Source organism: Triplophysa dalaica, chromosome 10, assembly GCF_015846415.1.
Source record: "Triplophysa dalaica isolate WHDGS20190420 chromosome 10, ASM1584641v1, whole genome shotgun sequence".
Taxonomy (NCBI): domain Eukaryota; kingdom Metazoa; phylum Chordata; class Actinopteri; order Cypriniformes; family Nemacheilidae; genus Triplophysa; species Triplophysa dalaica.
Window position 1 is genome coordinate 5,782,638 of NC_079551.1, and position 27,490 is coordinate 5,810,127.

The 27,490-nt window shown below is 37.8% G+C and overlaps 2 protein-coding genes across 2 annotated transcripts; both read right to left on the bottom strand.

The window, feature by feature from the left end:
- Positions 1–76: 76 nt before the first annotated feature.
- On the bottom strand, positions 77–18,258 carry gnav1 (guanine nucleotide binding protein (G protein) alpha v1). Its single transcript, XM_056758567.1, has 9 exons — positions 17,679–18,258; positions 16,821–16,912; positions 12,012–12,104; positions 11,256–11,416; positions 7,599–7,727; positions 3,910–4,039; positions 3,008–3,079; positions 1,850–1,937; positions 77–1,033 (listed from the first exon to the last, which is right to left on the bottom strand). Exons 1-9 carry the CDS (start codon positions 17,806–17,808, stop codon positions 843–845), a joined length of 1,086 nt encoding a protein of 361 aa, XP_056614545.1. The 5' UTR covers positions 17,809–18,258; the 3' UTR covers positions 77–842.
- A 1,203-nt stretch (positions 18,259–19,461) lies between these two features.
- Positions 19,462–27,373, bottom strand: pcyt2 (phosphate cytidylyltransferase 2, ethanolamine). The gene is made up of 13 exons (XM_056759685.1): positions 27,095–27,373; positions 26,319–26,407; positions 26,067–26,228; positions 25,102–25,168; positions 24,932–25,016; positions 24,814–24,855; positions 24,380–24,518; positions 24,193–24,275; positions 23,629–23,706; positions 22,598–22,663; positions 21,251–21,316; positions 21,077–21,165; positions 19,462–20,941 (listed from the first exon to the last, which is right to left on the bottom strand). Exons 1-13 carry the CDS (start codon positions 27,223–27,225, stop codon positions 20,821–20,823), a joined length of 1,218 nt encoding a protein of 405 aa, XP_056615663.1. The 5' UTR covers positions 27,226–27,373; the 3' UTR covers positions 19,462–20,820.
- Positions 27,374–27,490: the final 117 nt, after the last annotated feature.

The following is a 27,490-nucleotide window of genomic DNA, read 5'->3' on the forward strand; positions in this document are numbered from 1 at the left end:
AGTGTTATCTTGTGTGCATTTGTGTCGTGTATCAAAAACGAAAAGTGGCTTTGTTTAAACAATGATGAGAAGAAACTATAAAAATGTTAAGTTTAATAACATCAATTCACAGTGGTTTGCATTACAAACTTGAACTCAAAGTGAAATGCCTTCAAATAGACAAAAGTGGGATTTAAATAACAAATAATAAATGGGATAGACATTTAAGTTTCAAGAACATCATAAAAAATACAAATGTATTTACAATAGTCTGTTTATATAGATGCGACTCTTGCTACAGTCTGGTACGATTTTTCTTCATACAGATGTGAATATAAGTTTGATATTTACAATCAAACAACACAAAAATACATTTTAACAGTCCATCAGAAAGATTAAACAAAACGAACGATTCAGAAAAGCTACAAAAGTGCAGCACCGTATCACAGAAACAACTGCACAAAAACGAGGTGCAAACATAATTCATATGCAAAAGAACCTTCTCTGAACTTAAGACTTAAAGAATGAGCAGTTTTTCACAAGGGTGAAAGTAACCTCCCAAGTGATGCTGCGTCCACACGGCCGATGCACAGATCTGGCAAAAATAAAGCCACCAACGTTTTACTTTTTCAACGTTGCCTTCGATTCATAAATATCCGTCATCGTTTACTTCACGAATAACCCCTCTCTTAAAGAATTCAGTCCCTTTATGCAAAATACGAAACAAATGTCCACAAGTTCTCAGATTGCGTACAGAGCATTGCAAATAATAAATATAATCCGCTTTATATTTAAATGACCACATCACTGTCCATAAATCTGTGGAACGGTTCCACACGGACCTCCCTGGGCCCGTTCGGACCTCATAGAAGAGACACAGCCTCCAGGTTTTCCTTGATGATGGTATCCATGACGACCTGGAAGACCACCTGTACGTTGGAGGTGTCGGTGGCCGTAGTGAAGTGATGGTAGATGAGTTTGCTGGGCGTGGTGTTGAGGGATATGAACATGGCGGCGATGAAGCGAGCGGCCGCGTCCACGTCACAATCTGCTCCTGGAAACAATAAGAGAGATGGTGGTTGAAAAATCAAACCTTCTTAGAGGCATTGTAGACATCTATTTAGTAATATTTGTAACCAGTAAAAAAAACATTGCATATTGTTCCCCTTTACCTACTGATTGTTACGATTGGTTACGCGGTAAATCATGTTTAATTATATGGTACATTGTGGGCCGTAATCTAAAGCGTTACGCGCTTCGGTTCTTGAATTGTAAGTTATTACAAATGAAAAGAATGCTTAGAAATGAACAGATCTTTATAATGCACTATATATAGTTACTATAGATAATTTACATCCATGTAAAGAAAATAAATGTAACTGACCGATAAAGACAAAACTTTAAAGTAAAAAATCCATGCATAGCAGTCAAGCTTAGTACTCAAAAGCAGGTTTAATTTCACTCAAACCCTTCCTTGCAAAATTGAAATTTGCATGACATGCATTTCTGGGCGTGCTTCAATCAATGGGCGAGACGTATTCAGGTTTATTGTAATCTCCTATCCATAGGGGATTAACTGTCATTTATGGTCGTGGGGGGGATTTTGAAGACACTAATGTGAGGAATTTCAAGCCTCATCTCTCTTGACCTTTTCTCCCTGAGGTGAAAACTACAGGATCCATTCCGGCTGATTAGGCAGCCAAACTACAAACCCCAAGCGACGCACCGGATTCGGTCTTAATGGAAGAATCGAGAAAAAAAGACTAACACGTAAGACGTGCAAGATAGGGAACTAAAAATAAACACACAACATACACATTTATAAGCATTTGATAGCAAACGTGCAAATTCGGGAGACGTAATCGCTCACCTTTGAACTGCGGCAGGTAATGTCGTAGATGTCGCCCGGAGTGGAGGATCTTCTCTTGGAACAGATCAATCTTGTTCATGAATAAGATCTGTCAAACGAGACATCGACACATCAGACGGAAAACAGACGATCAAGAATCATTCATTAAAGTCAAAGTTTTGAGTCTAGCATTGATCAGCTAAAAAAAACATTCTACATAAACAACTTGAATTTGAGTGTAGAAATAAACGACTATTAACGAAATAAGAAATAAACTAAAAAAATGCCACTTAACAAGGTCAGTTACCCCGGATCATGACACAGGAAGGAGCTTTCGGGAGGGGGGCGGTAATAAATAGACAACAAGCAGGCGATTGTCACCCTCGGAGACCAAAAATACGCCCGCTTGTTTAATTACTGGACGACGCAGGCAATTATAACAAAATCTGGACTCACAAGCGTTTGTTTTTCGTGCAAACGCGTGGGCCGTAATTACGAGGGAAGATCTAGAGGTGAAGTTACCAAAGCGGGATACAAAACCTTCGCTGAAACCACTGAGGTCATTTATAGATGAATGAAACAACAACCCTCCCAATAAACACAAGTTGTTGGTTCCTTGTCCTAATTTTGAGTTCATAATGAAGTATAAGTTGGAAAAGGAAGAGATCGTTCAGCCGACCACAACAGAAGTCAGCGTTTTCTAAACCTGTTTCGATAAAACAGGAAGTTATACAAGAACAAAATGATCAAATCAGAAATGGATTGTTGTAATTGGTCCTGGGTGATGAGCAAAAGAAAAGTCATTTCAAGGGCATTTTGATGGAAGAGGAAGATTGGAAAAGCATATACACATTCATTGTTTTACTTTTTAATGTATTTGACCAAATTACCAAAATAAGCTATAAACTTCATTTCTTATTTTATAAAATCTGTAAATCTACAATGTAAGATTTTCAATGTTAAATCAGACACCGAAGGCCCGTTTATCCTCAATTCAAACACATTTTTCGTCAAACTAATTCATTTTTTGCTTTCTCAGTCATTGTAGAACTAAACCTCTCGTGAGCGCTCCTCGGTCGCATCTGTCGAGCATCCAGAGTGATGACACAAATCTCCTCTCGGGCTGATGGGGTGAGATTAAATTGCCTCTCTGTCTTTGTTAATTGAGCAGTTTCTTACCATAGAGGTACTCCTGAAGAAGACGTTATTGCAGATTGACAAGAACAGCTTGAGGCTCTCCTGCAGTCGATTCTAAATAAGACAAAATGAAGGATAAGAGCTTTCGTTCCCAAATGAAATCAAAAAGCTCCGTTATGTCATTTAGGAGATCCGGCTGAAAAGCTCGAGCTTAGTGCATATGAACAATTACTCTATACAAACAGGAGCTATTGAACTGTTTGCTTCCAAACAACACCTTACCTTAAATAAATAAAGGCGGTAAAATGATAGTTTCTGAAAATGTACTTATTAAAAGTACTTCATTTGTTTTTTATTTTTCTATATTGTTTATTTCTTAAGCCTAGTCTGTTTGTTCTATAATTTATTTACGTTAAAGCTGCTTTGAAACGATGCTGAATTGTAAAGAGTGCTATAGAAATAAATGAGAAAAATACATTTAATTTCAATTAACAGTTCAAAAAACATCATCAGTATTGACACTGTCATTTAAAAATAGATAATAGATAAAAATAGATTGTAATATAAATTTGTTTATTTTCCATTAACTGTCGGAAATATCACGGTACTTTGGTCTATATCATGGTACTGAATGATCGATATAATCATTAAAAATGGTGTTATCGTATGTACTACAAGGTGTCTAAAAACATGTGTCTATATGTTTATATTTAGATACAATTATTTTGTACAAGGCTTCTTAAATATTCTAATCATTAATATTCTAATAATCTAATACATTTTTAGTAATATTCTTATAAATGATCTATTTAACTTGAAATAAGAGAATAAACATATTTAATATATACATTTTTAATAACATTTTTCTTAACTTGCTTCCTGGTTTTTAAACGTTTTCTTTAACTGTCTGAATGTTAATAAAATGTAGTGGTGGATTTTCTCACCATGGATGGATCTTCAACTAGAGTCATGTCGTACCCGCTCAGGGACACCACGAACAGCACGGCTCTCACGTCTTCAAAACAACTGATCCACTTCCTCCTCTCTGTTCTCTGTCCCCCAACGTCATACATTCTGTGCATTGACCAAAAGCAACCAAATAAAAACTCAATATATGATATAAAAATCATCTTGTTCACATACATTTGACATTTTAAAGGAAAAAGTGTTTCAAATGACTTTCCTTTTTCGGCTGACATCATAAAATGCTCATTTTTAACCACAAACATCAGGACGATTATCAATATGATAATGATAATATGCCACATGTTTAAATACAGAAGCGTGCTGTTCTTGATGCAAATTTACCCTTTCTGTGTTTAAGATCCGAGCGCTTGAAAGAATGACGTTAGCTTGTGGATGACGTTTTTCATTCTATCTTTCTTGGGAAGTTGCCGTTTAGATTTACAGCAAAAAGCTTCGATTTAGATGATCGAGGGATGTTGTCTTCAACACTTCCATCATCGGTGTTTCTCCACAAGAGCTCTTCACGGACTATCTTTAACTGAAGGTCAAAGGTTGTAAACAGTCAAACGCTCTCACGTGCTTATTTCCCATCGCCCACTTCATTTTGCGCCATATATTTGCTATATCAGCGGTAAAGATTCCTCCGCACGTTTGAAATGAAGGACATTCTGCAATATGCACTTCAACCCTGATGGAAAAAGAAATCCATAAGGTATACTAATAGATCACGGCCTTTCCCACCAGGTCAGACAGAAGGATGGAATCGTGAACATATCACTGTAGGAAGCTTAGTTTAGCTGTCGTTTCATTTTTCCTGTCTGTCGTAGGAACAACAGCTTTGTTTAATTATGGGATGGTCTGATGACAACAATAGTTACACCAGTACAGACGGGGTGAGATCATTACACCGCTAATCACGGCTTCGATTTTAAGGATGACCCACAACACCCCCATATTCAGATCTTTTGAGGAATTTGGTGCTTGGAGGCAGAAAAAAAAACACTGTAATAGTGACAACGCGACATCACTTCCTGTTTAAAATGAAACTGTCCACTCCCAACAGTATAGTACACATAGTACAATGTTTCATCACTTGTTTAGGTCAAAATTTGGATAACTCTTCACAACTTTACAACTATAACAACGGTTGCTATGTGTTGTTTTATTCGTTTTAAAATGTTATGTAGCTTTATGTTAACAAGCTTTGAAATGATTTAAATGACTAAAATGATGTTTAAAAACGTACAAAATGTTATAAAAAGACTCGATACAACAAAGCAGATTAACGTCTAGACTGAGTTTGTTTTCTTCGTCATTTCAAACACCTTTTGATCTTAGTTGTCGACAACTAAGTTCTGGACGCTTTTTGATGTATATATTTCTTTAGCAGTTTTGATGATTTATCTATTAATCTGCTATTGGGGTGTTTATATCACGTCAGCATTCGATAGATCTTAAGAGACTCTTTTGAACAGTTTCGATAAGAACACGCAGAGAGGATTTACATTGAGATATCACACCACACCATATGAATTCATTCCATAACTCAAACCAGGTTTCAAACAATAATCGGCACATCACATCGACGCTAAGGAGCTTTGAAAAGCTTCACTGGTTTTAATAATAATCATGATAATACAGTCTTTATCTCTCTAATTCCATTCTGATTGTATTTAAATGTGACTCGTGACTTGAGCTCAGACCCCGCGGGCTTTCACACGGTCCACCTGTTATCGTTTCCTGATGAGATCGATTCAATTACTGCTGGGGACTCCGCAGACAGCTTATGGCGATGTTTGTGTGTGTGCACGTTAAATACATATTTACACTTATGTATTTTCATTTGTATTTTTAATAAACTAACATTCAAAAAAACTAAAATACGCTTCACAGAAATCTACGCAATGACTAACACAAAAAGGTATAGGTGGGTATTACGTACACAGTGGAAACCCATGACCAATGTTTTAAATCAAGTCATTCTGTTGTCATTTTACGACGATGTAGACGCGCGTTTATGAAAAACTGTCAGGAAAGCCATAAAAATTGAAATGTACCGTTATGCAAAGTAATGCAATATAAACGTTATTGGAGAAGCCCTCAAGTAAAAGCAATAAATTAGCAGACTCCCGAGACGGAGCGATCCGACGCGGAGTTGAATTTAAGACTATGGAATAAGACAGTTGTCTTCCAGCGAATGGCCAAACGCTCATCTTTCCTTGCTATCGGAAACCGTCTGTGACAACGCTCGGCTATAAATGTCTCCATTAACATTCAAACAGCCAGAAAAAAGCTGCCAAGCGGAAAATTACCCAGAATTCCCATGAAACCTTTCGATCGTTTTATTGGTTGTCCTGCATTCGTGGGAGATGGTGCTGGAGAGGGTAATGAACATGCAGGGAAAACTTTCACAATCTGTCAGTTCGAGGAACGAGTGTCATTTTAACAGTGACTGTGCGTAGTTTGCTAATAAAAACAAACGTTTGTTTTAAGGGCTGTTTAAGATGAGTGTAAAACTTGGGCCCGGGATTAAGCTATAAAGTGAAATCAATGATCCACTGTATAGTTTAATAGAACTAAAACTATTAAAATATTTATGTTAATTAATAGGGATGTGATGGGATAGTTATCTGACGAAACAAGATTGGACGTGAGAATGGGTTCACGAGACGAGATTTTCTGACTTCCTAAAAAATCCTAAAATAAAAAAATGTATAGGGGAAAATAGTCTTTTATTCACCTCAACACCACAACAAAATGTGCACTCACAAAAAAGCTCCAAAATATATTTTGAGGTCAATCAGGTTCAATTTAGGGAGTGTGTATGACTAAAATGTAAGGAAATTGTGTCGACACATCAGATCTCTTCCCCCCTATAAATAAATTTTAAAAGTCTTAATATTATTAGAAAAACTTAAACTAAACTGTTTTGAAATGTTGCCTTGATGTTGCAATAATATGAAGCTGAGGCACAAAAAATATATGTAAAATAAATATGAAAATTTAAATAATAAATATAAATAAATCATATAAAACTACAAAAATTAACAAAACACTAAATAAAAATATATCTATATAATTAATATGAAAAATACAATATAAAAATGTTATATAAAATATAAACAAACATAAATCTAGAAAATATAAAAATCTAATATAAAAATTATTTTATTAATCTCCCCATGTTTTATATATATAAAACTGATATCAATTAATATTTATATTTGAAGTGAAACACTGCTTTTTTAATGACCAATAAGTGCTAAAAAGCAAAAAACTTCACACTTCTTCAAACACCAAATTGAATTCAAAGCGACACTCGTGTCAAAGCTGAACGCGTGCACGCTGCTGATAACACCAGTTAAGATATTGACGTATGGAAACGCGTTGTAGACACAACGCAAAGATGACGTTTCGTAAGATGGCGAGATAATGAATGACAATGTCAATATGACCTAATGGAAAACGTAATACAAAATCTGTGTCGGACAGAAGACATCTGACCATCAGTGATCAATAAGTTTGGGTTGAAGCTGTTTTTCAGCTACATTGAGATGAAACGTCCAAAAATGACAACAAGGTGTGATGTGATGCGTCACACAGGAGAAAACTGATAACAGACTATTGTGTTTTGTTCTGTGGCTTCTAAAAAAGAGGAAGTGTTTACCTGAAGATCAAGTGCTTGACTTTGAACTGTGTTTCGATCACACCAGTGGTCCTCAGTCGGACCCTCAAGACGTCAGTTTCTGTAGGCATATAGTTGGGGGCGATGATCCGACCCATGTTCTCGAAAAAACTGAAAGAGAGAGAAAGAAAGTTTACATACTGTATATCAAGCTTGAATTACAAATAAAATTCTATCATTTTCTATGCGACCCACAGGGAACGATTAAACGTGTGTACACATACAAATAAAATGCCAGTCATGTCAGATTTTTCCACTCTTTCTGCGTCTGAGGGTCATGTTGTCAAAGTTAAGCAGCTTTACCACCGACGGAGGTTTGCGTGAGCGATAAGGGCGGCCTGGGGAGCATGCGCCATATGCTAATTACAAACATGAATATAAATACATAGCAAGCCGGCGTGATGCGTCTTTGGGGGATTTGCGTAGTACGAGGATGCGTCAAAGAGGAATTATCCAGCACGGTGCGCTTTGTAGTGATATACGCACTTCACAGGATTCACTCGAGAGAGAGAGAGAACATTAGACACGAGCACATGCACTCAGTTTTAAAGAAATAGCCATTGACAACTGTGCCTGTATTTTGGCAAAAAACAAATATATTTTTAATATTCCGTCACATTCCCTCTCGTAATGTTCCAAAGCTGTGCATCCATACATTTTAACAAATCAATCTGCACATGGCAATTTCCATATAGCATAGGCTTCATGTTCACAACTGAATTACAATATATACAACAAAATGAATAAAGTTCGACCTGGTTTGGCTTTTTGGTAATGTATAAAGACACAAACACAACGTCACATTCTCTCCTGGTGCCAATGCAATGCCCATCTTGTGCCTCCCTGGTCGCACTCTGACGGTGTTTGTGTGAGGTTTATTTCTTTAAACGTGTCTAGGCGCACAACTGAACGCAACTCCACCGACTGGCCTTCAGGTCCCGGCAGGACGCAAAGGCCCCTGTCTCTACGCATCTTTACAACAAAGTCTGTGTGAAAAACATCCTCCTCGCACAACCTAAACGGTTTCCGACATGACCAAAATCTCGTGGCAATACGTGAATGTTTTATATTTTAGCAAATTAGTAACTTTTTTCTCGTTACAAGTTACATACGACTTGTTATCTCGCGAAACATGTCATTTAAAGTCACGCCCAAGACGCTTCTACTGAGATTAGCGTACGTACAAACTATCAAGTATTTTCACAAAATGATAAATGTGCTTTCTATAAGTTGTATGACTAAATTTAAACAAATAAATAAAGTTTGGGAGCTCTTTCATGTTGCGTCATTCCTTATGATTCACCACTTCGTAAGTTTTCCTGAGTGATTTTGACATTCCTTTGACCTCCTACAAAGATCTTCCCATACTTTTCAATATCTAAAATATTTCTCATAGTAATTACGTTTACGATATTTTTCCACACAGTTAAATTTTGCGAAGCGACGGGTCAGAGGTGTAAGATCATGATAAAGGGCATTCGAGGGGACGAGCGTGAAGAGATTCAAAAGATGAGATGGAGGATACGAGCAGGTGAGGAGCTCCGACCTGGACTGCAAGGATGGAAATGCCCTTTGATAAATCTGACCTTTAACAACACGCAAGCGATTGAGAGCGTGATGGAGCCCTGCAGATATAACATGACAGCTCGGGAAAAAAGGTTTCAGACCTGTAGAGTGAAATGATGTAAACTAAGTAAACACACAACTGTGTGGCATTTCAACCCGCATCTTACTTTGAAAAAGGATAGTTCAACCAAAAAGAAATATTATTCTCCTAAACAGAAAGATATTTTGAGAAATGTTTGTGTCGAAACACTGGAAGTCAATTAGGGCCAATGTTGTGCGATACCAGCATCCTTTAAAATTAAAGGTCCTGCAGAATAAAGAAAGTCATACAGCTTTGGCAATTTAACTCAAATTCTTAACACACGTTTAAAACGATAATCAAAACGCAACCCAAACAGCATCACGGTGATAATTTACTCGCCCCAGGTGACAAGCGTGCTATTGATACCGTATTATTGACTGAAGTGTCTCGATGGTCTCTGTGGCCCTAAAGGCCGTCAGGGGGCAGGAATACCTGTCACTCAAAAACCCACACAGTCGATCATAAATAAGACACGAAAGGCAGTGAAATGTGTGTGTTTGGGGGCGTTGATGTCAAATACATTAGGTACGGACGACTTAAAACTCCTTTCTTACCACACGCTCCCTCTCTCACCTTCATCTTCTCCCTTGCGCTAACCTTTTTCACATCTCCCGTGTGCTAATCGAAAAGACATGCTACCACGGCAAACCTACATGCGTCTCACTGTGTGGGGGGGCGGACGTCCCAGCATGCACTGCGAGATCCCTGGCACGGGCTTTTAATTGCCATTTAAGAGTTAATAAACAAACACGCACACTTCATCGCAGCCGTTTGAGGCTCATTCGCCATGTCACACAGCACACGTCTGCGACACGGGTGACCCTCTCCGCCTCATTTAAATAATCACCCTCCCGGTGTTTCGGTTTGTCTCCGCACACGCGCGTAATTGCACGATTCGGTGGTATAATATTTTCCTAATCAGCCTTTGTTCACAGTGGGCGTGTTGGAAGGAGTCACAGATCAGCAGCCATTACGGCTCAAGACACGGGCAGGCGATGAGTTGCAGTAGAACGTCGGCTCCATTACACCCACATGGAACGTTCGGAAACTGCGACAGGAAATGCGCAGTGCGTTTTAGCCGTCACTGTGAGAGTGGTAGAAGATCATTAAAATATTGAATAATATAGAAACATCGACAAACATTAGCCCATAAACGTTGAGATAACATGTGATTGTTACATTTAAAAATCGTTAGTTGTCATTTGTTGCGGAGAATGCGGTCAAACATTTTGAAAACAAAGTAAATGTGAACGCTACAATGACACAGATTCAACGTTAAAAAGCTCCTAAAACACGTTTTTGGAATGAAATGTGCACGTATTAAAATGAAAAAAAATTCAGAAGGGTGGCCCGCCCGTGTCAAATGACCAATTAAAATAAAATAAAACATTTATGAACTATTCCAGATCATAATTGGCCTGTTTGAACGGGGTCAAGTGTATTCGAATGAGATGTTAAGCATTTGGGGTGGCAATTCGAGTCACATTATTATTCAAAATTCAACTTTTAGCGGAAACTGCAATGAATTAATAACTCGCATAAACAAAGCACAATCAAAATAAAAAGCTATATGTAAAATAAAAAATTTACTATATTTTAAAAAGTATAACATAAATAACATTTCAATAAAATATGGATTATTATTTTGTTATTGTAATTATCATCATTATAAATAATAATAAAAACAAAACAAAATATATCTAAATACTGTTATAAATAATCAAAATATTTGTATATTATACCTTATATTTATATAAAAATAACGAATGCATCTGCAATATAATTTATTGAGTAGAGGCTGATAAATCTAATTTTGAATCATAATATCTTACGCCCAACCCTTGATATACACCATTTTCTGCTAACATCGACCTACGAGACATGAATTAAATAACACTTTAAGTAAATCACAGATTTTAATCCAGTTAGCACATAACGTATCATTACAGATGGTGACTAACACTGATTGGAGACCTGTTGGAGTTACTCACTACAGCGCCGAATCATTCAGCTCATATTCGTATCCGCGAGCCGCCGCAGACCGCACCCCCTGATCCGCCCACAAGCAGCACAGGGCGTGGCCTACGAACGGAAACAGCATCTGGTCTTCGTCGAAACAGCGGCCGCACGAGAGAATCGAGTGAGCGTGGACCTGGAAAAACACACATAGATGTTTTTAGAAGTGTCACTGAAACTTAAAAAGAAGAAATTTAGATTCAAATCTATGAAGATTTTATAACACATTAATAGCACATTTATAGCATTAGATGAACAAAACTAAGTATACGTTGGACTTTGTCACCATATTAAAGGTAACATTAAAATGAACAACTAGGAAAAAGGTCATGACCCGACACAAATGTGTCCTCAACACTGTTATTAAGTAACTCAAGTGCTGATCACTTTAATTACAGAATAAAAGCGGATTTTATCACATGACCCCTAAAGCCCACCTTGCATAACTGATAGTTTAGAATTGTGTCGTGCAGCTGGGAACGATTCCTTCAAAAACACATTTTGTATCGTGTCCAAGCAATCCAACAACACACGTAGGTTGGTTGTGATGGAGCACAAGGTTCTTACAGGATGCTGCCACATGGTGGCCATTGTAAGTACAGCATCCAAATTGCAAAAGTGGCAGAACCTCCATATCCAAAGCAAAAATCTGGCGTAAACAGCCATTTTTGTGTTATAATGTAACATTAAATAAGTATTTAAGTAAGTGAGAATGAGATGCATGTGCAAACCTTGTTTTTGCTGTTGGCGAGATTGATCCTAAGGACACCCATCCCATGGAGGACAAACTTCATAGAGGTCATAAGGTTATCCAATACAGCAGGCTGAAAAGAAAGAAAAAAACATCCCATTAAACACACACAAAGCGATTCTAAGCATGCACTGCTTCTTGAATCCTTTGAATATGAATTGGTTATTGAAAAAAGCAGATTTCCGCATATTCACAATATTCCAATGATCTGAGAAACATCACCTTATGCATGGTTTCATACGAATTCTATCCAATCTGATTGGCAGGTACGAACACTTTAATATCATTATATGAAACGACTCAAAGAACCTCAAAGAATACAACAAAGCCGTCTGAGTGTGCGTCTTTCGAAAAACGTCCACTTGGATTGGGTGTTATCGGAAACTTCTGCTTCATTTGCCGACATTGTCTCATGTCTAATTGCGTGCGTGTGTTAACAGAGACGCTATTTTTGTCAATAGAAAAGACACTCCCTCATGCCAATCCTGGTTGAGACTGAATGAGAACTAAATGAAATTATGTGGTTATGAATTATGGTTTGTGGCGCGTTGAACCTTTCCTTGGGCCGAGAATGTAAAAACTATTTTGGTGAGAAGTTTAAAAAGACTGCACAGAGATGGGAACGAACTGTATTGTTTTTGTATAACAGTTGAGTATCAACAAACTTGATCTACGTTGAAGTGATATTTCACAATAACACAAGAATGTAACAGGACGTTTTGACAACCTATTTGTCACATTGAAACAGACGAAGCCGCTCCACTCTCAAACTTCACTTATTTCCACGGACCCGACTCTCTCGCCAAAACAAACGCATTCCTGCACTTTATTGAACAGCTTTTGCTTGCTGGACCGTGGATCAGAGAAGCAAGCATTCCAGGGAAAAGCAGCAGGACGTTGTACTCTGAAAAGTCTTATTGTGTTGGCTGAGCCGAATGTTCTGCGGTTCTGTAATATGATGCACTTTTATTGATCTCCAGTTGTTGCAATAACACACACAAAGTGCATTTGAAAAAGACCACAGATAAAGTTCAAGAATGAATCACACATACCAAAGAACAATGAAGCTATTCTGGAAAGGGATAAGTGTGGGGTATTGCAGAGATTGTAGAAAGCATCTTAGAAGAGGAGTGTGTGCGCTTTAGTGAATGTACGTGGTGGGGGGGACATAATGTTTTGTCCTTGAAGACTTCAAAACATTCCTTTGAAATATGTTCAAAGCACTTCTTTAACTTCTAGAGGGGTCAATGAAAACAATATATAGACACACAGTGTGCACACAGATGTATCGTTACATTTAAAGCATTTTTGGTCTGAAATCAAATTAAAAAGCAGGCGAAGTACGGTACATGAAATGTAAAATTGTTGCCTTAGCAAAAAACTGAAATTAAGTTAAGGCACTACAATTAATAAAAAAAAAACTTAACTTAAACTGGAATATAAATCACATCAAAAAAAAAAAAAAACATATGAAGTTAAAATATAATAAATAGATATATTATAAAATGTAAAAAGCACAAAATAACATTGCTAAAAAATTTAACTAAAATGTATGAAAACTAAAAGATTTATATAAATACAAATAAATTAATTCATAAAAAAAGATTTTTTTCTTATATTTATGCATATTTAGGTTTTTTCTGTTACAGAACATGGGGCACACTGAGAAATAGTGTAAATAAGTTTTTATTTTATACTAAAATTTTATTTTAGTATAAACTAGAAAAGGAAGAATCAAAAAGTCGTTTTAAGGGCGGAGCTAGTCATCAAGACTAGCTTGATTCATCATTAAAATGTATAAGAATAAGGGAAAACGTGTCAATTTTGACTTCACAATGATTTTGAGGAGCGGCGACATTGGAGAGGCGATGAACAAGGAGAGACAGAGCAGAGACATGTGTTAAAGGTGATAAAGAAGAAGGTTAATAAGATGAGGCGTAAGGTAATTCAGGACCTCTGTGACGGTTAAGAAAATAGAAGAAAGATCAAGAGACAATACAAAAGAGGTTCAAAACACTCCTGTGACATTCAGGTCGGGACATGTTCCTTTTTATACCTGTAACACTTCACTTTTTACCCACTCAGCAAACCACACCCGTCCCTGCCCTCTCTCTTACAGTCTGAGATCCGCCTTGTGACCCAAGTCATCCAAGGCCAATGTGATTATAGACTGTAGTCGCGGCTGCACGCTTGTGTACTACAAGAAATTAGTCATAATTACAGGGCTCCAAATGCACATGCACGTGTGACCCTCCAACAGTCCAGCAAAATCCGGCCAAGCAGAACACGGATCTTTGAACACAACCTTGCTCGACCACATCGAGTTCTTGAGAAAACACACATGGGAGAGATCGGCATAAAAATGACTGCTTTGCCTATAAAAAATTAAGACTTTTAATTGCATCAACATCAAACTTAGTGGGGCCAAAAACAGCCTATGCGGTACTCCCAAAGTCAAGACACGACTCTGTATGAAATGAACTTATACTTATTACTTGTAGGGCGTCGCTTTAGTATAAAAGCCTTTGTTTATTTTGTCTCAAACACTAAGAGACGTCAGCTTAATGCTAATACAGGACTGTTTTGTTCTTCCAGTTCCATAGACAAACTGTGTTTGTGTAGCGGATCTGCTGTTCGGTTGAATCATTAACTAGCGCAGTGCCAAAAGCCAAACATTGCATTTCCAGTCGAGAGAGTTCCAGTCACAAACTATGTCATTCATACCCTACATCCCTTAGTATGGTCACATATATGCAAGTCGATCGGTTTAACGCCTAAAGTGCTCTACAAAGAAGACAGACATTAGGGCAAATAGCTAGCAATTTTGTGAGACAGCTTCTTTCATCTGCCTTTACAATGTTCAAAAAAGTGAAATCTACAAGCCTGAGGTTTAAAAACACACACAACTTTGGCAAATTGAAGGAGTGTGTTACTCTTGACAATTTTCCCTTTCATAGAGTCACTAGAGCATTACCATTTTTTTTAACAAGCTCTGATTTTTAAACAAGGAACCCTGAGGTGTGACTTTTACGACGTAGAAGTGCACGAAATTCTATCCGCATGATGTCAGAGGTAGAATGAGATTACAAAGGCCCGAGGTTCTAACTTTGTGAATTTCATGACAGGTACAGTGTGACATCATTCAGAGTCAAAGGTTCCCATTTTCACTTTTTTGTTTGGTTACAAGATAACGGAAGGCTTGGTGGAAAAAGATACAATGGGCGAGGCGATGATTCTGTTTCGAAAAGGTGTGTGATCTCCAATGAACGTTTGTTTGTTTAAAGGGTTTGTTCTGCGTTTTCCACTGTGTGACGATCAATGTGGTCATAAAGGATTAACCTCTCATCTAACATTCAAAAAGAAGATATTATAAAAAAAATGTTGGTAACCAAACAGCACTGACTTCCACTGTATGGACAATTTTTTTTTTTCAAAATATCTTATTTTGTGTTCATAAGAGGAAAGAGTCAAATACAGGTTTTCAACGAAACAAGGGTGAATAAATGATGACAGAATAGTTGGCCATCCTGACCCCTCCACAGCCAACGACGTGTGTTTGCCCCGCTCTGAACCAATGACCTGTGAGTTTTAAACCCCCTCGGGCAGTTCAAAACAACATTTACGCATTCTTATCTCACTCGGATCAAAACTCACAGAGAAAAGTGTGTGTAATGCAAACAAACCCTGAGGGAAGGTTTAATGAGGAGAGCGATCGTGATACACAAAGTCCTCCTCATGTGAAAATCTGCACCTGGTTCTTCAGATGTCCATGATTCACGAGCCGTTCAAAGTCAAATTACACCATTTTGAGGCATCAAAGTGGCTTTTGTTAACGGCGAAGTGAGGTATCTCAGAAGAATATTCAACAAGATGTAGGATCAATCTGGGTGGTATAAATTGTAAAATACTTGACGGATTTTGCAGAATAGTGTGACGTGAGAATTGCATAATTCTGCACGCCAACTCCTCATCTGCTGCTTCGCAAAAGAAAGGGATTGAAAATCGCAACTATTTTGTGCGACAAAAAGTGACGTTTGGCCCGTAAGAGTCTAGCAACCATGGCGACAGAGTTTAAGCGAATCAGGATTGTGGGGTTTAGCGATAGCATGCTTGATGGCCGTATCAAAATCACAGCTGGCTACGTTTGACGATGAATGAGCCAATCAATGTCACCTCGATTGCATCAGCTGTTGCCATGGCAACAGGACGTAAGCAAATCGCAGGTTAATCTGAAGTGATGTGGCGTGCCGTTCTAGTTTCCTTAAAGACGGCTGTGAGTGACAGGTTAAAAAAAGATGTAATATGAGTTTAGAGGAAGTACATGCTGGTTGTCACAAAGAGTTATTTAAAGGGACAGTTCAGTTGAAAATGAAACTGCTTTGATTATTTATTCGCACTCGTCTAATTTCAAACCTCGAGAACACGAAAGAAGATTTTATGAAGGACAGTGGTCACCAAAAAACATTTTACCCCGTCGACTAAGGCGTGTTTTTGGGCAGCAGTGAATTCACCCATCTCTCCCGGCTCTTTTCCTTTTACGTGTGTCAGCTTTCCACATATTTCCCTCTTCCTAACAGAACAATCAACAACACGCCGAGGGAAAATCCAATGAACCGCTCAACTGAGGTCTTGTTACACAGCTGAACCGCTGACCCCTTAAACTTTTAATAATCCCCAAACGCACAGCGGCCCCATTTCCCAGACAGGCGGGGAAGCGGAGAACGCAGGGACGAAACCATGCAAACATCAAACTTCATTTGTAATGGATTTTGTGTACGGGAGGACTCACCTTAAAGCTGGACAGCTCTTGCTTGGTGAACCCATGGCTGTGGATGATCTTCATCTGTTTGACCAGCGTGCTCTTTCCGCTTTCTGCGGCTCCTGGGGGTTTGCATTAAAAGAGACAAAACATTCAAGACATTTGACATCTTCGGCACGGATTACATATGAATGATTTGCATTTAGATGACAAACCCAGAATTACTTACAATCCTTGCCCAGATTTAAGGCCTAACCCATGTCCTCGGAGTTTCAATTTAAGTGGGTGACCAAAATGTTTTCTTTTTTAAATGGAAGATGACTGAAAATAATATTTTACGCATTTGTTTTGTACATAAACCATTTGGAAACAGAATTTACACTTTGACTGTGAAACTGACACAAATAATGATCAAAGCCAATAATCTGCCAACCATCCCAAATGTTTATACATCACTAGTTTTAAGCACAAATTTGGGCGTCAAACCCACAATCTATAGGTTTGTAGACCATAGACCAAGATCTGATGTTCGAAACCATAACTTTTCAATTGAATTACCTGTATCTCTATACCAAGCCGCCCAAAACTTGCATTACTTATATTTATACAAAAGAAAGTCTGTAAGAACTTTGGTAAACATTTAATCCAACCGGTTTAGACCGGAAGCATAATTTTCAATATCAAAAATGATATCAGACAATATATTAGTGCATATCACAAGTTTTATCATTTCACTTATAAACCCAGATTTGAGGTTGAAATCTAAGTTAAATGTCACAAAGTTTGAAGTATAATTTGTAACACTTGTCCATTTAACTTCAATATTTAATCCAACTCCAAACTGTGAACAGATGAACAAACACTGAGGATGAGCGCGTGTTTTCTTACCCAGCATGAGTATTTTCACCACATTCATCTCTTTCTTGGCATATTCGTACAGATCTCGGTCTATCTTTACGCTTTGGATCTTCGCCTTCTTGTCGTCCTCTGTCAAATCGGTTCCCAAACACAGACCCATGTCCTGAGCTCATGTCTTTCCCACAGACAGCAGGAGAACCGGCAGAAAGTCAAGGATCACGACGGGAACCGAACGCGTAAAAACATCCCCGTCGACACCTCCGCGCGCGCTCATCTAAAGTTGATGCGTAAAAGAGCGCAGATGTTTTTAAAGAGACCTCGGTCTGTGTCCTTTGTGAACAAAACGAGAATGCGTGTTTGTGTGTGTGAGAGAGAGAGAGAGAGAGTTTTGGGATGGTCCCGTCCAGGAGGAAAGAGAAAAAAGTTTCAAATTCGCCCGTTCGCGGTTACTGTTGGTAGACGCGTTTGTATCATCGGGTCCAATGAGACATGATCACAGTCGCGACGCGAACCCCCCTAATATACAACAAAATATATGTAAATTACATACTGCCATAAACCCACGTCGCCTATAAGCGAAGAGGCTTAAGTGTTTAGAGGTGTCCGCTTCCCTTTGAGGGAAGTGACGTCAGAGTTTTGCAACTTTGTCACCTGAGATGGGTTTCGTTCAAGCATTCCAGAGCTGGAAAAATGTTCGGCTTTTCTATCTGAATGAAGAAAGTATTAACAATATAAAATAAAATAACGTTAAATATTTACAATAGAAAACATAATGTTAACAAAGCAAAAATTGTAATGAAATAAAATAAGTGAAACAAAAGCAATGAGGCGAAACAAAATAATACATATGTTAATAATACAATAAAAAAATATGAAAACTATGTATATATGAAATTATCAATAGAAAAAAAGTATGAAAAATGAAACATTTATATAAATCAAATGTTTAATTTTAATATATGTGACCCTGCACAACAAAACCAGTCTTATGGGTCAATTTTTCCAAATTGACATTTTTACATCATCTGAAAGCTCAATAAGTTTTCTAATGATGTATGAGTTGTTAAGGATTGGACAATATATGGCGGATATGCAGACGTTTATAACTCTAGAATCTGAGGGTGCTACAAAATCTAAATATTGAGAAAATCGCCTTTAAATTTGTCCATCAAAGGTACTGTAGCAGGCCATCCACTCACAAAAATAACGTTTATAAGTATTTAGGGTAGAAAATTTACAAAATATCTTCATGGAACATGATCTTTACTTAATATACTAATAATTTTTGGCATGAAAGAAAAATAGATAATTTTGACACATACAATGTATTTTTGTCTTTTACTAAAAAATTTCCCGTGCTACTTAAGTCTGGTTTTGTGATCCAGGGTCACATATATTAAATATATCCAAATATTTGCTGGCAATTGTTTGATATTTGTTTGCAGTTTGTTGTTTTTTATTCAACATGGACAGATAACACAGAGGGCTCACAAACATTAGATTAAACTGAGTAATTAAACCAGTGAAGAATGTTTGTCTAAGTGTTAAAAGTACATAAAAGTGCAATTTATGCAAAGCGACTTACATTATCCTATACTTTTGTTTCTAAGTATGTGCAATCCCCTGGGTTTCAACCCATGACCAACACCATGCTTATCACTGAGCTACAACAAATGTTTCAAAAGATAATATTAAATCATAACTAATGTATAATTGATTTAGACTCGTTTAAAAAAATACAAATAAACTACTTTTTATTTTTTGGGGTGACTTATTTTAATGCACATTCAAATACGAGTCAAACAAGAAAAAATGCGTTTTAAATCCGTTTTATTGCAAAACAATATTTGCGATCTACTTTGCAACAAACCGATTATTTAAAGCATGGATGAACTGATGAATGAGATCGGTTATATTGAAAACATCATCTAAGGACATAAACAACATTCAGCGTCTCACATATATACGTTCAGAATTGGTCACTCAACATTTCTACAACATTAAATTAGTGTTACATGTTTTCTTCACAGCAATGAATTCTAAAACAAAATAAAAACACGCTATTTTAGCAAGGTGCTTTGATATGAATAAAAAACATGTGTCACACTGCTTAAAACGAGATAAAAAAGTTTTAAAAGTTTGATTATGGACAGCTGGGGGTCAAAAAGAATATATTTATGTTGCATGTTAAAAAAGAAATGGAAGCGTGATGGTCGTACGTCCCAATGTCTAAAATCACCAGGGGTCAAAGGTCAGACAATCCTTTGGGCATGATTTTGATGACATCACAAGTATCTACGACTCGCTCGGGTGGATGAAGTTTAGATAAGAGGCAGATATAAATCAGCAAATGCAGAGAAAGAAACGTAAAATGCCCGGCATGTACCCAAATACGAAGCGATGTTTGGCAAAAGTTTATAACTGCAGTTCTGAGACCATTTGCTTGACGACATACACGTCAATGTCCCAGTTTTAATGGGATGAGTAAATTTACAAGAGCACCTCTAGAAAATAAAATACCCGGGTTAAATCTCACAAAACGGTCAGGTCATAACTCACTCCAAAATCACTACAAAAGACTCATAAATTATATATTTTCTCACATAAAATCAAACTTTTTCCTAAAATCATTTCAAAGGTGCAATATTTTCATATATATATATATATTTATTTTGGATTAAAATTTGACCTGCTCACGTTTCTTGTAAGAATCAACCCCCAGGAAAAAACTGATTCTGTTTCTAGGAACAATGGAATATGTCAGCACAATATCCCCCAAAAAGCTTTACGTCTGTTTCAAGTATGCATGCTCAAGTTAAAAACACTTTAAAAAAGCATTCCTTCATTTACAGATATTTGTGCGGAAGGATCTCGGAAAAAAATGAAACGTTGAAATGACACGAATTAACCTTCACAGACAGAATTCGCTGAACATTATTCTGACCTAGGTACCATAAAAACTCACACCGCACTGTAAAGTGCTTTTGTTGTAAGATTAAAACACAAGTCCGTCGTCTTCTGCCTTGTTCTATGAAATGCGGTATTGGTTTAGGCATTGTTCAGTAAATGGAGCTGTTAAATCGAGCTTTGGGGTGTGCCAAGAGAAACGGGTCAGTGGTTTTCATCAGTCTGGGGTAAATTTGGTTATAAGACACTTCAATCTATTTACAGTTTAAAGTTGAATATTCGCTAGAGCTGATTCGGTATTCAGCGAATCTTCTCTATGCTTCAAAGCCTCGATTAAAGCCATCTCTTTAGCTTCCTTCTTCTGGTTCCTGGCCTCGAATTGCAACCTACAGGGTGGAGAACGGCTTTTTTAATGAAGAATTCAAAAGGAAACAGTAGTGAATTCGGATCAAACGAACCGCTCGACAGTCACCTGATCCACCTCATTTGCATAATTAACCAGAATCATTACACAAACACACCTGTTCTTGATGATTCTCTGCACGATGTCATCGGTGGTCAGGCTGTTGCTGCTGTCCAAGATGCGGAAAATCCCTCTCTTCTTCGGCTCCTGACAAGAAATGAAACAAGTTGAGATTTAAAAAAATCTTGGAAATAAAAGGTCTGAATAAAAAAGATGAGTTGTCTATACTTACGGCGTAAGGATCTGTGGCATCTGTGTCTGGAAGCACTTCTGTTTTGCCGTGGCACACCAGATCCACCTAAATCCAGATGGGGAAACACTGTGTTACAGCTGTTGCAGACTTTCTGACAGTTAAAGCGTTCTTTTTTTAAAGGTCCAGCGAGCAATTTTTTAGTTGGATCTATTGACCGAATTTAATTAAAATACACATAACTATGTCTTGAGGTGTATAAGGAGCGTTTTTTAACCTCAGAATGAGCTATTTCTATCTACATACACCGCGGGTCCCCTATCATGGAATTCACCATGTTGTTTCTACAGTAGCCCTAAACGGACAAACTGCTATACAGAACGCGTTTCGTAAATACGTTATCTCCTTAAGCAAACATGCGACATCATCTGAGTCCTGTGTTAGAGTTTAAAAAGTGAATGGGAGGGTTGGAATGAGGTGTTGGTTGCAATTCACAACATCACCACTAGATGCCCTGAATTTCATATACTGGACATTTCGATCTTATTCTCCTGAAAATGTGATCAGAGGTATGAGGTACATTAAATTTGACCCTTTAAGACTAGTTGGTTTGCATGGACAACTAATACATTATCATCATCGCATGTCTCATGATGAAATAAAATTAAAGCTAGTTGATAGACACGCAACAACCAAAGCTTTGAAGATGTGCCGCCATATTCAAATTTAGCATCAATGATGTGTGTGTGTTTAAAATAATATTTGTTTTATCACACCCATTTAGCGTTTCACTTCATAAGAATTATTTTAACATAAAAGATAACATGGCGGCATTTTAACATAATAGTCTTGTTCTAGTTTAAGTGAAGAAAAGAAGTCATTCACATCTGGGAGTAAATAATAAGAGAATTTTCATTTTTGGTCAACTAGAACTAGTCTTTTAAATTTTTAGGGCCATTTTATTGCATTCTAATAAAATGTTATTTAATTTAAGTATATATAAAGAGTGAAAGATATGGCCACTGTTATGCAGTGCATCTCTAGTATAAGACTCGTATAAACATCGCTGTCCACTGAACTATAAAACCACAATCAAAGTCTCTGTAACTATTTAAGGGATTTCGCTTAAAAAGGCGGGCGGTAAATCACTGGATTGTTCCCACAGAATGAAAGCTGAAAATTGCTGAAATAGTGGTCTGTCAGTAAAGCCTTCCAGTTTGGCTGCTGTCCCGGTACCTCACCAAACACACACACAAATGTATGTCTTAGTAACCTGCTGTGTGAATCACACAGGCCTTTTTTCCTGTCTGAAAGCCTGTTGTTGTGTTGTTGGCAAAAGTTTTGTCATTCCTACTACGATAGAACAGAAGCAGATTTTTGGATACGAACCTTAAAATGATCCAGGAGATCTTTGCCTACTGCATACGGGGCACCGATCACCACCTCCGAAACATACTGCAGAAAAGATGGATATTCACAACTAAATACAAAGAATACTGAACCAAAGTCATTTTCAAGTCATGTTTTAACAAGTCTTTCTCAAGTCAAGTGCAAGTTCTGAACTTTTAGAATAAATCAAATCAAATCTTATTAATATAATTTTTTTTATATAAACTAGCTAAATAATTTATATAAAAGAATACAGAAAATAAAAGATTTTCCACACCCTTTAGGTATTATATTACAAAACTAACTTTAAAGTTAAAGTAGCTGTGAAGACATGCGCGTGTGTTTCTCATTGAGATTTCGCCGTGTGGGAGGTTTCACCGCATGTTTCTGATACCGAGAGCTCTGTATGTCATGCTTTAGGTATGCAGTTGTGTGCCTCAGTCGTTACAGACTGTATGTTCTGGATGAATCTGTGGTTTTGTAATATGGTTTGCATTAGCTTGAGGTATTACCTTGGTTTGGTATGTAACGGGCGTGTAATAAGCATTAAGTTCATGTGTGTTATGTCTCTTTTGTTGACCTTGAAATGTTTCTGCTCTGTTATTTTCTCATTGTCCTCTCTCTCTCTCTCTCTCTCTCTCTCTCTCTATCTCTCTCTCTCAGAGCACACTGGCCCATTGTTCGGTGACAAGAGTGTCAGGAATACCAACAACTGCATCTATGCAACATAGTGAAATGTAATCTACCGTCGGCGTTAATGAATGCAAAATACAAAGACGTGATTGGAGGTGGCAGTGATTTATGCAAAATGCCAAGAAATTACTGGAGGAGGCGGTAATGTGTGCTGTAAAATGATTGGAGGGAGGGGGCGGTAAAGTATTCTCAATGCTGGAAACTGATTGGAGGAGGCAGTAAATGATGCGAAATGCTGAGAAATGATTACAGCAGCTTTTTATTACATTGCATAGGAAATGTGATCAAAATTTAGACTAGCGTGAGAGTTTTGAATGTGTGTGTGTGTGTGTACTCACTCTGCATGCGAGCACGCTCAAAGTTCTCTCATGAATATTCATGATGGGATAGTTCTTCCCCTTGTAGCGGTTCACTTCCTATAATGTATTAGCAAAATGAACAAACAATTACACTCAATTATCACAAACCAACATTAAATAATCCTGACAATTCAAAATGTTACACCAAAAATATACTTTTATAAGTTAACGAATAAAAACCTTATAATATAAATAACTAACTAATAAAACTGAAAACATCTGCAGATCAAATCTAAGATTTTTCTACACAGAGATACAAAGTTATAAATATGCATTTGCTACAGATTCGTACGGAGAAGAAATGTGCGATATTCTTTTCTTAAAGAGGTATGAACCTTAAAACACATGTTGCCTCTAAGGCGAAAAACTACGGCCGATGTAAAACAAGCGTGTTTGTCCCAAGTTGAACTTCCTCTAAACCTCTTCACATGAGTTTCTGTCTGACCACAGAACAGTTTAATATGTTCCTAACGTTAAACAGTCATATGCGTGTTGTTCGTACAGAGTCCAACATAACAGTCCAGAAAGGTTCAAGTCACACACCTGATCAAAGTGCAGCCCTACGATGACGTAGGGCTTCTCTGCCTGTTTGTGAACAGTCTCGAGGAAATCCACGTGACCGATGTCTAAACAGGACAGTCAAGGTTAAAACCACAACAAACACAACTACAAAAACGGTTTCATCAATTTCGGGAGGAGTTTCACAGGTGGGCTGCGAATGAAAAGATACGAAAGAGGTCGAAGGCTCCAGCCACATACATGATGGTGTCTCCAGGCTGCGGCTCTTTTCCCGAGGCAAACTGGATGATTTTCTGAGAAGTCTGTAGGAACTGAGAGACTCCGGTCCAGGGGCTGTGACCTTTAGGACCCTGAGAACACGTTCGTGAGATGACAGAGATGTTTCGCGTTATTAAACTGGTTACTTCGTTAGATTATGTTTTGAGGTCATACCGAAGATTACACATTAACCTTCAGTTATGATTGCTATTTTCTGTGCGCATCTCCACACTTCAACAATTATGCAATGATGAACTAAGATAAAACAAAAAGCGTGTACAAAAATAATATTAATAATTAAATATACAAATCAGCCCTGACCCCTACTGGCCAAACTTGTGCATAACGCATATAAACATACTGTACATATATTGTAAATCTCCTCACCTTCCCAAAGTTATCCGTGTGGAGCTGGTACGCCGTGTTATCCTGTACAAGAAAGAGGGGATGATCTGGATTAGGGATGGTCGGACGGCTTTATGTAACGTGAAATAAGTACACTCACAATGTTACTGTGATGAGCCTTAGTTAACAAGAGCATACGACCAACCAGATCCGTCGTGGATACTCCCTGCGTGCGTTTACATTCTCTGTGGACAAAAAATCATAGTTTGAGAGTTAATGCTTTCTATTTTTACATTTGACATCTGTCAGATCTGAAGTGTAAAAGTTTACCTGTATCTGCCCATTCTCTTCACCTCTTCGTATGTGTCCTTCCCGTCCACGGTCAAGGTGATGTCATCTATCAAAATATTAATTTCGACATCGGTATCATTAAAAAGATAACGGCAGTATACTTCATCATATACAGTTCCCAGATGACCACACATTTGTAGTATGGTGAAATATGGTGTCATTTCGAATCTCTTTGGCCCTTGCTCGGCTTATGAATAGTTGTGTTTTGCCAAAAGATGAGCTACAACGAATGAGTTTTTATCTTATCGTCATATTTAAATTAAGTACTCCTATATGCTTCTTTTAGTTTTCAATATAAGGTCGTTTCACACTTCAAAAGTCATTTTTTACAAGAAAACCTCCTTGGGGGCTCTGCTCCTTTAAGTCTTAAAGGAACCGTAGCAACTTGTTTAAAGGAAGAGTTCACCTAAAAATACACTCCCCCGCAAGTTTATTTTTTTTGGAAGAATGCTTATGCTTGTAACCAAACAGTTCATGGCCAACATTGACTCCCATTGTAGGACAAATGACAATGGTAGTCAAAAAAGCCAGAGAACTGTTTGCTTTCCTACATTCTTCAAATATCTTCTTTGGTGTTCAACAGAACAAAGATATTTACGAAGACTTTTTTCCCACTATGGAGTCAATGGTGACCAAGAACTGTTTGAAGCATTCTTCCAAATATCTTTCTCTGTGTTAATCAGAACAAAGAAATGTATACAGATTTGCAACAACTCAAGGGAGTAAATGATGAGACAATTTTCATTTTTGGGTGAAGCATCCCTATAATAACGGTCAGACAAATGTGAAAAATATTTATTTAAAACTAAATAATACCGTTTGTTTTTGTGTTGCAAACCTTATCAAATGACTTAGTGGGCTAACTTGACAGCATTTTGGGGTAATTATTTGAAATAACAATTTCAGAGTAGGTCTATTTGTCTATAAAGGTCAGGTGGCCTCACCTCCGTGCACGCAGAAATCACAGTTGTACTTGTCTAATGTCTCAAGCGTGGTGACATACGGCGCACCTTCCACGATCTCATCCACCCACTTTATAGCCCGTATCATTTTATACCGCTCGGCTTGAGTGAAGACAGGAGGACCCTTGTGTTTGGCTACTTCCTCTGAAGGGGCGAGAAAAAATGTTGAATGATTCCACTGTTCGTACATTATTGTGACCATGTTGCGTTTATAATGTTTAATGTAAAGCATACCATCTGTATGAACTCCGACTACCAGATAATCTCCCATCGCTTTGGCCTGTCTCAGTTGGTTTGAGTGACCATAATGCACCATGTCATAGCTGTTGACGAAAAAACAGTGATCAGTAGGGGCGGTCACGAAAATAAACACACGTTGACCTGGCACACTAGATGACAAGCAGGTGCCGACAGCAGGAACTGGAGACGGTGTGTTTACGTGTTATGCAACCACGGCCAGCCCTTCCCCCAGTAAAACCATGAGACGGGCCAATGGATTACATTACATTACAGGGACATAATCTCCAATTTCCCATGATCCTCTGCCACCCGCCACAGCGTCCGTTATTTATAACTTTAGTTTGAGCATCTGATTTCATGGGGGGGCTTCTGAGAGACTTTGATATGATCATACCAGGGTGTTCTATTGCGTGTATATAACATAGCACCATAAAGTATATCTAAAATAACACAGTAGTACAATTTACAGAAAAACACTGTGGTGCATTTATGTATACACAATGTAACTAAAATAATTAAACCATGCTATTAACTGCGGCACAGTGATGGTGTCATACAGTAAAATCATGTTATGTTGACTCACAACATGGTACCAAAATGAATGAAAAAAACACTGTCGTAAGTACTGCGTGGTGCATACTATAATATGCTACTTCCGGGTTTACAGTAAATGCAGTATCATGCAAATACTATAGTGCTTGTACAAAACAGAAAGCAAAAACATGCATTGATCTGATCTACAGTAACGTCACGTGTCTGATCTCACTCACCATCCGTCACACCACACCCGGATCACCCTCTTCCTCTTCTCCGGGCTGCGGGCTGACGACCCCTGGCTGCTGGAAACCGACGCTCCGCTGTCGTCGTCCTCCTGGTTTCCATGGTGTCCGTTTCTGATCATGTTTTACGGGTATAAACTCTCGCTAAAAGCGTTTGAGCCGATGTGAGATCCCAGTAACGTTAAAGTCACTACGCCCTTCTCAGTTGCAAGGAGAATCAAACTGCGCGATGTCAATGACGCAACGCGCAAACACGCCTTTTCGCCAGGCCCCTCCTCCTCACACCAGGTTCGGGAAGTGACGTTAAATGAGCGTGTCGTGTCGACGGTAAAAGTCCCTGCATAGTAGTAATTTTTACCCTTAATTAAAAAAAAAAATATATATATA